The sequence below is a fragment of the Lepidochelys kempii genome, chromosome 7 (genome assembly GCF_965140285.1).
Source record: "Lepidochelys kempii isolate rLepKem1 chromosome 7, rLepKem1.hap1, whole genome shotgun sequence".
In the NCBI taxonomy this organism is placed as follows: Eukaryota; Metazoa; Chordata; order Testudines; family Cheloniidae; genus Lepidochelys; species Lepidochelys kempii.
In genome coordinates this window covers 94985269-94997988 of record NC_136386.1, presented here as the reverse complement: position 1 = coordinate 94997988, position 12720 = coordinate 94985269, and the positions used below count along the sequence as shown (strand labels likewise).

Below are 12720 nucleotides of genomic sequence, written 5' to 3'. Positions count from 1 at the left end.
TTGTGTTACAATGAAGTCAGTATTGCTGAAGTCACTGGAGAGCACCAGTTTAAACCAAAGCCTCAACTTCAAAGACTTCACATCCATCAGTCCTGTGCTTAGGGAACCTCAAGCCTCAATCTCAAGCAGGAAACCAATCCACTCCGTGCAATTTGTAAATAGAAATTGGGCTACAGTTCCTTCCATAATAAGGGTCACACTTGGGGCCTGCTGCTTCTGTTGAAATCAGTGGGGGACGCACCTCCCTCCCACTCCCCAAGAGTTCAAAGGTAGAGTGCGGTGAAGTGAGCTGTAGCTCACGAAAGCTTATGCCCAAATAAATTTGTTAGTCTCTAAAGTGCCACAAGTCCTCCTTTTCTTAGTGCAGTTGTCGTTACCACAAATGATGATTTTCACCACCACATGGCCACATCCAACACTGGGCTCAGAAATATCATTAGCAACTACTTAAAGCCCAGGCAGAAAGTTTGACTTGTATTCTGCTGTTCATTTCCTAAAATTGCAGATGAAGAGTGATACAAAACCCAGTCAAGTAACAGATCAAACTCTGACGTGTTTCTACCTCCCACCAGTTTTTATCCTAACCTCCCTGATTTCAATGAAAGCTCCTGAAGAGAGGAGAATATAGCTGGAAAGTCTGTGATAGAACAAGACAGGAGATCTACCATGCAAGATGGTTTATCACTTCTTTTTAAATAGTCCATTAGCCAGTGCTTGTTAATCTGTGACATTCCAGGTTAAATTCATAACTGCATGGTATGTGTGAGCTACCTGCCAGAAATGTTACCAAATGCTAGTCATAAAAAGTTAAGCTTTAACTCAGGCTAGATAGCCTAGTGACTTCATAAACTAAGGGCAAATTTTAAAAAATAATTACTTGATTCAGAACTTCAGACAATACACTGGTCTCAACCTAGATTAACCCTTTAATTTGTTTTTTAAAATATATATTTTCTTGAAAATATTTCTTGATGAAAAAAATATTTTCTTTTTTTCTCTCTTTTCAGAATATATCAGACTATGAGTTGAACAAATTCAATGTAATGCACCAACCGTAAGTCTCTTGTTCCTTTCTGCTTCCCCATTAAATAACCATTGTTCCTTTGCATATTGTCACTCTTTTTGTGGTAAATAGGTTGACATTGAGAATTGTAAGCTCCTGTCCACTGCATAGTAAAGATTGTAAGTCATTTGGGTTGAACTTTCCCAAAAAGAAAGGTGATAAAATATTTGCAAGAATAGTGACCCAGATCAGCTGACAAAATAGTCATTTCAGTTGCAGCAGCAGTAGTTATTCTTGTGCAACAGAACGCTATCAGGGAGAACCACAAGAGGAAGAAAAGTACAAAGTTCAACTTTAACATTCAGCTTTTCAGGTACACCAAGCAGGTTTCATTTTGCACTGATTTTCAGTTGAGTTCATTTCCCAGATAGGAAAGTGGTAAGTGGCCAGGTTTTCAATGGAGCTCTGCAAATAATACGATATTTTGAAAATCTTGTGCATCACTGATTGCTGCTGCGTGTGTCCCTTATTTAAGATACATGCATGAGAGCAGAGTTCTTTTGAAAATCTGGGTTGTGATCTTCTGAAACTCATGTGAACTCTGCAAGAGCAACATTGCTATGATAATCCACAATGTGCATAGACTGCAGATAAAGAATCAGTTCAGTGAGGTAATGCTGATAGCACGGAAACCACATTGCCTATTGCTGTATATTATTCAGAACAGAGCCCAAATAATAACCATTTACCCAGACACTTTCACTGGGTGTTTGGATAAAATCAGGTCCAAATCCAAACCATTCAAGTTTTCTTTTCGGCAATCTCTATTTTGCAGTCAATTTAAAATCTACCTTCCTTTTGTATGAGATGGCTCAGAGGATTGGTAATGAGCTTAGAGGGGCTAGGTCACACAGTCATATCTAGCACAGGCTGCAAATGACCAGAAGTTATTACTATTCAACAGCCTATGTGAAACAAATGTGTGGGTGATCTCCATAAAGCTCCGAATGAGCGAATGTCATACACATATCATTTGGTACAATATTTATAGGCAACTCCCCATGGTAACATTTTATATTTAAATATCCTTTAGAATACCAGTAGTATTGTAAAATTATAAAACAGGCAATTTTGATTCTAAGGTTATGAAACGCTTACACACACAATTTGTGGCCACTTGAATCTGTCTAATATTTTTAATATTTTGGGATATTCTCTCTCTTGGATGCCTTTGGACACACAGAAATATCAGTGTGTTTTCTCTGTGAAACAATGAAAGCAGGAAGACATGGATATTAGCTGATAAAACGTACACTGTCAACTATGATGAAGCATGTATTTTACCTCCTGGCTTTTTATCCTGTGTTATATCTTTTTCTTATCTCTGATAAAACACTATATCTGCTTTAAGAACAGAGCTGTCTTCCAACGTCTCTCTCCCTGTCAATAAGAAGCTTGTTTTTCCCCATCATAACTTCATTCCTACTGATAAGACTTTGAAAACAAAGGAAGTTAATATTTCCCTGGACTTGTTTTAATAATTAACTAAATGAATAAGGAAATGTTAGGAGGACCTTCATGTAAAGTAATTAAAATCTAATGGGATGTCATTTCATTAGGAAAATCAGAGAACATTAATAATAAGTTGACTGAAGCTGCGACCTTTGTTTCTGTGATACACAAAGCACACACTCAAAAAGTTGGCCCATTTTTCTATGAAAAAGTTTCACATGCGAAAAAAAGCAAAGAAAATGGATGATGGAAAATATGTAAGGGTTTGCTTGTTTGTAGAGTTTTCTGGTTTTTCATACAAAATGGCTTCTTTAAAAACACATCAAATGCATGAAGAATATTTGTTTTTAAGTCTGAGATATTTAAACCAAAATGTTATTTGCTTTTTTAGCAGTTTAAAATGAAAGGGAGACACCCCTTGAAATTTGCTGAGGCGTGAAGCAAAAGAGAACAAATTATTTTTTACACAGAAAGTTAGCCATAAATGTGCAACTTTAATGAAGTTAACATAACAACAATCTAATGCTCGGTGAACAATACCCCAGGCAGAGGTTGAAAGATGGGGAGAACCATGGTGGCCCCATTCCATTACTGGAATCCCAGTTTTCAGGACTCACATAGTACTGCATTCTTGAATGTCCAAGGCCTAAACTGGCTCACCTAACCCCAAAGCCTATATGAGCTTTTCTAATTAAGTTTGCGGTCACAGCAGGTCCCCCCCAACTGATTTATTCCTAATAATAGAATACAGGAACACAAACTGCCATACAAGATCTGACCAGTAGTCCAGCTAGCCGTATATTCTCTCTGGCCAATACCAGATGCCTCAGTAGAAGGTGCAAGAAACCCTGCAGCAGACAGCTATAAAATAACCTACCCATAGGGAAAGTTTCTTCTTAACCTCCATTAGTTACAAGTTGATTTATGGCCTTGGACTCCCATAGACATAGGCACCCCTTCCAAACTCTTGGCCTTCACTTTGTGTATTTTTTAAATCCTTTTTACTGTAGCTCTAGATGTAACTCTAGATCAGTGGTTCTCAACCAGGGGGCCAGGGGGCCGAGCAGGTTTCAGGGGGTTCACCAAGCAGGACCAGTGTTAGACTTGCTGGGGTCCAGGGCAGAAAGCCGAAGTCTCACTGCCTGGGGCTGAAGCCCGGGGCCCTGAGCCCGGCCACGTACGGCTGAAGCAGAAGCCTGAGCAGCTTAGTTTCACAGGGCCCCCTGTGGTGTGGGGCCCTGAGCAATTGCCCTGCTTGCTATCCCTTAATGCCGACCCCGGCTTTAATATGCAGACAACCAGTTGTTGTGGCACAGGTGGGCCGTGGAGTTTTTATAGCATGTTTGGGGGGGCCTCAGAAAGAAAAAGGTTGAGAACCCCTGCTCTAGATAACCATAAAACTGGAAAGATGCTGAGGCTAGAAAACTAAGACCAGTCTGAGGGCTAAAACTTGTAGTTATTCTACGTTATAGTATGTGATCCTGCAAGAACTCACAAATTAACCAAAGGCGGGCTGCATCAGTGTATAGGTGGGAGTCCAAGTAATCCCCTGGGTGCTGCAGTAAGTGATGGTGGTGATTCAGTAGAAGACTCTCCTTCCCTCCCAGTTAGTACTGAACATACACCCCAACAGGAAAAGGTAAAGCAAAAATTACAAACTTTATGCTATGGGAAAGATTGGTTGTAGTCATTCTGCTTCTAGCGGACACTCTGAAACAGACCTTGTCTACATTAGACTTCTCTGGGAAACCTCCCAGTGTGTATTCCACTAGTAGAGCTCTACTAGCATTGACAACATTGGCAATGTTGGTGTAGAGCTACATTCCCGAGGACTTACAATCATGTCATCTAGACCTAAGCACAGTTAGTGGACACAGTAGTAAAATCACCAATTACCTGTCTATACTAGCACTCCGACCTGTGGTTATGCAATAATGAGAAATATCCCCAGTGACACAGAGGCTCCTTGGCAAAGGCTCCCTTGTTCTTTGCAGAAAACTCTCACCTCAGCCCCGACAAACTCTGCGCCAAACATGTCTTACAGGATATTTATCCATAAAGAATAACGTGCAGGGTATCAACAGAAAGCTTGTAACTTGTTAAGATTCATAATCATTGAGAGAAATATGTATGGGTAATACTAAGAAATAATGTATTTATATTGAAAGTAAGGTTTATATGGACTTGGAGTAAAAAGTTAGTCACCACGGGACAATACATGAGTGGGTAATTGTCCATTAAGGCAGGGGGGGATTGTCACCTCACACTGGTGAGTCCATGACATTGCAAGGCTCAATTGTATAGCCTTGTTCCATCCCAAGACTTTCAATGGAAAGCCACCAGAGACAATTTCCAACAATTGAAACCACTTGGAGTTAAAAAAGGAACATAACATCAAACGGGATCACCCTGCCTATGAATAAAGACAAAAGACTGTTTCAGTACAACATGGAGTGGGGAAAGGCAGAACTCTGGATTCTTGTACTGAGCAGACATCTTAGGGAGCAGGAATTTTCTCATGAAAAACAGGCCCCTGGTTCCTGTGAAGCCAGCCAACTCTACAACAGACTGAACTTTGGAAGAAACCCTTTATTAGATAGGAAAGGTAACTATTGCTGAGTGTAGACCCAGGTTCACATTTTATGATTTTGTTTTCTATTCCATCACTTTCTTGTGTTTCTAGCAGAATTTCTATTCTTTCTTAAGGAAACCTTTTGTTTCATTACAAGTACGCAGTTATACAGTATCAGGGAGTTTAAGGTAAAACTGGTAAAATGGGGTACAACTGCTCCTTTGTGCAGGGAAGAGGATTTGATATTTCTGTGAGTAGCCAGTGTCAGGGATTCGAGAACCGGAGTGTTCTTCTTGGTAACCTGCGAGGCAAAGACAGTGCTTGAGTCGCTGAAAGGCTGGTGATGTTAGGGACCTAACACCCAGGCAGGCAGACACAGGGAAGACTCCCTCACTCCAGAAGCAGAAGGTAACAAGATGACTCTCAGTGCTGGGTGCCCTGAGAACTGTCACACCCCACTCCCCCACAAAAAAAAAGTCTAATGGAGATGCAGCCTTTGAGCACTGCAGAAGCAGTCCTAGGGGACATATACTTATCCCCTGGGTTACGGCTGCTGAGGTAGCATCTTGATTTGCTCTCCAGTTATGCATTCCAGTCAGCCTTGGCTACAGGTTTAAATTCTCTGGAAGGAGTTCTGCAGAGTCCACTCTTCTGGGAGTCTGGTGAAATATGTTTTCAGAGAGTGGGACATTTCTATTTTTCACTCTGCAAATCAGACTATAGGTCAGACGCTGTCACTCCGATACCCTGGAGTCCTCCTGAAATTCTCAGGTATTTGACAACACTAGTATTTGACAACTAGCTAGTGGAGGTGGTATACCCAGCTGTTGTGGTCAAAAGCAGCTTTATTCAGGGTTGAAATTCATTGCAGAAAAAAAAAAGATCTCCAGAATAGGACATTACTTTCAAGAATGTTGTCTAAGACACATCAGTTTCCACTCTTGGGGAAACGTATCAAAAAGCCTCGCACACAAGTACCAGCGTTCTGAAATAGCCTTTCCAAAGATGCTCACTTATGTCTTTAGTGGAAAGCGTAAGGCTGAGTGTGAAATTTGCAACTGAGTATGCTGCAAAACTGACATATAAGTCTTAGATATAATTGAGTGGTACATATCCATAATTTAGAAATAAATATATAGAGAGAGACAAAATTATAGCTTAGTCTCTTAGGTGTATAATTCAAGATTTCTAAAGTTAGGTGTTTACACAGACAGGATTTCAGAATACTCTGGTCACTCATGTTAGGGACAATTAAATTAAAAGGCCTTCCTCAAAATGATTAGAGATAAGTCCCACACCAGAGTGTGAAATGACAAATTCCCCAGCCCCAAACACTAGGGTGGGGTTTTCAAAACTGGGACATATGTTTAGGGAACATCTCTCTGTAATAGGCAAAACAGACACCACCACTCCCCGTCCCTGAATTTGCACATGCCACATTGTTACGTAAGTAACAGACTCCAAATCTGATTTGAACTCTCAGTGGCTTGGGCCTATTTTATTTATATATGGTAGCACTGAAAATACCTAAGATGCTGTGCAGTAGGTGAACCATGGTGACCAGCCTATAATTACAGGCCTTTTATAATCATCATGTGGGCAGCAACTGGATTCCTTGCTTTGAAATCTACCACTTTTCACTGTAGTTCTATATAGCAGTTGTCAGTTTACACTATAACCAGGAATATTATGGTATTCATGAAGCACAGATTCAATAGTTGAGACTGATCTCTGGATCCTTTTCTAACATCTTTTTCAGGTTTTTTTGTGGGGGAAAATTGGGCTGAAATTTTCCATAGTTGGTTTCCAAGCAAAGGAGGCTCCCTACACTCTGGGACCTTAAGAGCAAAATTGGTTGAGGTATTAGAAAGAGTTATATCTGCATTAACAAAAAGATATTTTCCCCATAGATTCCAGCTGAAATGTTTGCACTTGTATAACTCAAACTGTTAGCAACAGAACCTTTAGATTTGGCTGCTTCTCTCCCCATCCCTCACCACTTTTAATTCCTCTTCAGGAAAGGCAAAACAATCCAAAAATGTATTTTCAGCATTTTTAAAGCTATGAACATTATCGTGCCCATGGAGCTTAATTCACGGTTGCTCCAGCTCCTTTATGCTGGGAAAAGGGCTGGAGTGGTGTCAAGGGGCTCTAAAAGCCTGTATCTGGCCACGGCAGGGTTCTCATTGCACAGGCACTGCAGACACCAGCCCTAAGGCTGCCTTCCTAGGACCACCTCACGAGGCTGGAAACAGTCAAAGAAAGGTTTCAGAGTATTTGATTATGTGCTTGATTGCTGTAGCCTAATTTTATCTTAATGTTAGGGTTAAGGATTGGTACTGCACTACTTAAATCAACAGAATTTTTAACATAGACTTCAATGGGCACAGGGACTCATGCCCTTAACAAATAATGTAGGTTGAAAAATTGTTTTAAATGTCTGAACTTCTGATTACTGCCTCTTTAAGGGAGAAGCCACAGTCTTGAAAGCTTGTGACTTTCTTCATTTGCACTTTCACCCTCAATGAAGCTGAAAAACATATTGTAGGTGGTGCTTTCTAGCCTGGTAATTAGAAACTAGGCAAAGTTTTCCCTTCTCATTAGTGTGTATGTTGTTATGGATAAGAACATAAGAACAGCATACTGGGTCAGACCAAAGGTCTGTCTAGCCCAGTATCCTGTCTTCCGACAGTGACCAATGCCAGGTGCCCCAGAGGGAATGAACAGAACAGGTAATCATCAAGTGATCCATCCCCTGTTGCCCATTCCCAGCTTCTGGCAAACAAAATACTAAAATTACCTTCTTGTCTTCTGATACCCAGTACTGACTCAGGCATGCAGCTTTAAATATTCAGAGATTTTGTTCTCTTGCTTTTTCTTAGTTTCCTGGTGTGCTTTAAATGATCCCTTTTAAATCTTTATATCTAGGCTGAAAATGGACACTACCATGATGAATTGTATTGAAGGTTTAGATTTTTCTCTTTTAACACAATACCCTCCCAAATGGTAAAAACATGGACTGAAAAAGGCTTCTATCCCCCACCACATTAGTATCCTGTAAATATTTCACAGGGCACCTTCTCAGCTGCTGGGTTGAAATGTGCAGCAGTACAAATACTCCACAGAAAAGGCTTTAATCACATTAAACTTGAAAAAAACACTTTTAAAGTATTTATTCATTCATTTTTGGCAAGGGAGAGCAGAATTTAAGTATTTGACAGAAGAGTTTCACCCACCAATCACAGGGCAGAATATTCATAAGAGCAGTCATTGCCTGTTTATAAGAAATAACTCAGAATAGTTTCCTGTTCCTTTAAAAAAATAGCTTTAACTTCTTAGGCTTTTCTTTAAGTAGTATTGAACGGTATCCTTAGCCTTTCAAAAAGTCTGACAAACTCTCACAAATATGCTCTAAGATGGCTACATATTAATATAAACTACAAATGTGTAGACACACTAAATAAATTGGACGTGGAATAACTGTGGAAACAAGCATGTATTTGCCTTTCTTTCTCAACAAAAATAAAGATGTAGCCTATAATTATTACAGTTGGAAGTTGTGCAGAGAAAAAACAGCTAACCATGGATACTAATTGTTGGGGGTCACCAGGGGAGGCTATTGCACATAATTGTACAAGCTTTGTTTGTAAATGACTTAGCAGTTAGATTTTTAAGAAATGTGAATTGTTAGGTGTCAGGCAGTTCTATTTCTAAAAGCTGAGAAGACATGTAAAGTTTGTATTTTCTGTCCAAGTCTCTGTGACTGAATCCTTAGTTATAGAGCTACTACTTTTCACATTACCAATGCAAGCAAACAAAAATATTACAGCCAGTTATGAGATTCAGTGATTTGCAGATTCAGTGGCTGCAGGGGCTTAAAGTGGAAATGCATTATTATATGGGTAGTATTTTTGTTGTGTGGCTTCTCATTGTTCAGTTGAGCACACCCTTACCTCTAGGCCAGAAGGGCAGGACTTCAAGTCCCATACAAGGACCTCGCTGCATGCATAGTATTGTGTCAGGATTACCACCATTGCAGTACTAGAGAATGCTGTACTAGTTGAGATATATTTGACATAGTCAACTTTTCCAGTGGGGGCAAAGGAGGGCAAAAATTATATGAAATCAAGTTGAAATTTCTCAATTTGATGAGAAATTCTGCGAAAAATGTCCAATGAGACAAAAATTGTTCAATTGCTTTCCAAATTTTTCTCTTAAACCAACTGTCATTTTACAGACAATTAAATTAAATTAAACTATAAGGGAATCCTGACTGAAATCTCTTGACTTAATTCGAGCTACTGGAGAGAACTGAGGAGGTATCAGAGGACTTAAACAGAAAAGTCTTGTGTGTGCGTGCTTGTTTGCATGCTCTCTCTCAGCCTGTAGCTGCATGGCCTCCTGAGTCACAAGAGTCTAGAAGAGATCTCAAAGAAATGAACTCTCAGTATCTTTTACCTCTCCAGGGCTGCCCAGGATCTAGCATTTCATATGACATTTGGCAGCTGTGTCATACAGCCCTGCCGTGCTGCTGGATCCTCACACCTCCATCCAGCTTGGCTGTAGTTCTTCCTCCCAGCTACCCACAGGGAACTACTGCAGTAATAGGTCAGAAGCTACCTGATCAACTCTCCTCACTAGCACAACTGCCCCTGCCAAGTCTGCCAAGGAAGCAGCAGCAGCTGAAAACAGGATTGAGAGTAGGAGGAGGTACCAGTGGAAACTGGCAGTGGTCAGTCTAGAAGGTACGGGGGGAAGAGGGGGAGTTGCTGGCCCACGCTTTCCACAAACTCCCTTTTCTGCCACAGATTCTCCCTTATATCCTTGTCTCCCCAACAATGCTGCTCTCCTAAGATTTCCCATCTACAATTCTCCCATGCTCTTCCCCAAACTACTGTCTCCCTCTCTTGCCTGCAGTGACAGACAAATCTGTTCTTGCCTTCCTCCCCCACCCACACCAGCTGCCCCTGCTTGGGAAAAAACAGCAAGAAATGTCACACAGGATGGATCTTTGCCTCTCTCCTTGTATCATAATTCCCAAAATGTTTTAGCTAATTGTCAGCAATGCACTTCCTGGGAAATCCACACAGCAGGTTTCCTCTATGGTGTATGTTTTTGTCCATAGTGTAAATAAATCCCATCAGTGATTACACACAAAACACTATGTTAAAAGAACAGTAAAAATACAAAAATCACGTTAGGCAACCTTAATTCTAGATTTTCCTATGCTCTAACAGCTCCACCTAGAATAATTTTCCTTGAGTAGATTGCTTATGCTTTGGGGCATGTTATCTAGGTGCATCTAGTAAGAGGTGGGTCTGTTTATTCCCCATTAGCAGGGATAGCTAGGAGGGTGAATCGCAGACCCTTATTTCTCTAAATCTCACAGATTCTTAAGCAGAGACAAGGTGGGTTATGTAGTATCTTTTATTGGATCAACTTCTGTTGGTGAGAGAGACAAGTTTTCGAGCTTATACAGAGCTCTTATTCAAGAACACTTGTCTCTCTCTTATCAACAGAAGTTGGTCCAATAAAAGATATTACCTTGCCCAGCTTCTCTTTCTAATAACCTGGGCCCAACAATGCTATAACAACACTGCATAGACCCATAAGCAGGCAGTTTGAGCTGCTCTGATACAACATTAACATTCCAACTGTCTCGTAACAGTGAGTGTTTTCTTTAGCACTCTGTACCATCCCAAATAGTGAAATTGTGCATGCTGTTCTATCCAATCCTAATATGCAGGGGGAGGGACCTTCCTTTATTTTAATGAGGATTGTCTCCATCTGTTAATAATAATAATTTGTGCTTAGATGGTATTTTCTAGCCAAGAATTTTGAAGCTTTTTGCAAACATTAGTGAATACTGCCTTACAAATACCCCTGTGAGATGGTTGAACATTACTACCCCCATTTCATAGCTGGGAGAAACTGAAGCACAAGAGATGAAGGCCAAATTTGCCCAAATTGAGATGCTTTGGGCCTGATTTTAGAGGTACTGAGCACCCACATTTCTCGTTCATTTCATTTGCACTTACAGATGCTCATCACCTCTGAAAATCAGGCCCAAGATGACTCAAACTGGGCTCTCAAAAACTGAGACAAACAAAATTAGAGACCATTTTTGAAAGCGTAGGCCCATATGACTTGCTCGTGTTCACACAGTAAGTCTGCAGCAGAGCCAGGAATAGTACCTAAATTTCCTGACTCACAGACCAGTAGCTTCCTGTGCCTCCACAAGTTCTTTCCCCACCACATCAATTGATTTGCTTTGCTTTGCTCTCCTCTATTGTAAGAGGGCATTTAGACAACAGAAAACAAGATGTTGTACTTTCAAATCAGTGGTCTTTCTTCCCTTTTAAAAAGTTATATTTGGTAAACCAGAAAGCGCTGCACCTGGCACTCACAATTCAGAAGAAAATAACTTCTGGTTCACTTGAGCATTGAAGTGTGTAGAATTGTTAATTTATAATCTCATTTGAGCTGATTTCCACATGTGCAGAGGCTCAAGCACACAGGGCACAGGAAACAGAACAGATGTCTTAGCTCATTTCACTCCAAGCCTGAGAACTTGAGTCTTCCCATTTAAAAAAAAAAACCTACATTATTTATTTACAATATGTTATCACCACATACTTATCTACTATGCAGGAGAGTATTCCATTTTTCTCTTCTTAGGCTGACCACTAGGATAAACAGTAAAAATAGCAAAAAGAACGAGGAGTACTTGTTAGTCTCTAAATGCCACAACTACTCCTCATTCTTTTTGCTGATACAGACTAACAGGGCTACCACTCTGAAACCAGTAAAAAAAGCAATCCTCTTTTGCTTTTGTGTAACAGTACAATAGTTAATGTACAATATTAGATGTTTGTGCTCTGGTGGGGGGAGGTCTATATTAACCGCTTCATTTCTGACTTTTTAAGCTCAGGAATGAGAGGAGGAGGACAACAATGACAACGCCTGGACATAAATAATGCTGGGTGATGAAGTATCTGTGGGGAGAGTGAGAAATATCAAGGGTATGAAGGGAATGGAATAGTTGTGGGTGAAGCTGGAAGGATGAGCAGTGCATGGGAGGTGCTGGAAGTGGAGGCATGCTTCTAGAAGAGAAGCAGCAAAGTGACTGGGGAAGGACCTAGTAGCAGCTGCCCACAGACAGTAGCTCTGTGTAGCATTCAGTCACCTGGGGGAATAACAGCAGAATGAGCTCAGGACAGCTGGCCCTGCACATACTGCAGGGAAGTCAGGGAGCTGCTGTGCAGCCATCTGATATGGCCACTTGCCCTTGACATACCATTTTAATGGCACATTAGAATTAGAGAGCTAAAACTGAAGAGACCAAACATCCACAAGTCAGCAACCCATAAAATCATTAAACATACCATATATATATTACCATATATATATATATATAGAAAGAGAGAGAGTTTTACCCCAGCTAGGGATAGAATTCACATCACCCCATGCAAATGAGCACCACTCTAATAGCACTGTCCCAGTAAGCAGCACCACAGCACCAATTCATAATTCTTCCTTTCCAGGACCAACTCAAATGTGAAGAGACAAGAAATCACAAGGATACCAGCTGTTGTGTTGGTATCATGGTACCTGTACATGTGAGGTGTTATAC

General features: G+C 40.6%; 2 protein-coding genes across 5 annotated transcripts in view; one reads left to right on the top strand and one right to left on the bottom strand.

Annotated features, from left to right (window-relative positions):
- The window catches only part of LOC140914912 (DNA nucleotidylexotransferase), a 385127-nt gene that overhangs the window by 265495 nt on the left and 106912 nt on the right, over nt 1–12720 (bottom strand). The gene's annotated exons all lie outside the window — the stretch shown is intronic.
- Nucleotides 1–12720, top strand: part of BLNK (B cell linker) — a 145271-nt gene that overhangs the window by 44390 nt on the left and 88161 nt on the right. For all 4 annotated transcript variants that reach the window (XM_073353937.2, XM_073353938.2, XM_073353939.2 and 1 more), the window contains one exon: nt 1008–1054. In XM_073353937.2, the coding sequence (XP_073210038.1) occupies nt 1008–1054 (47 nt within the window). The remainder of the gene's footprint in view (nt 1–1007; nt 1055–12720) is intronic.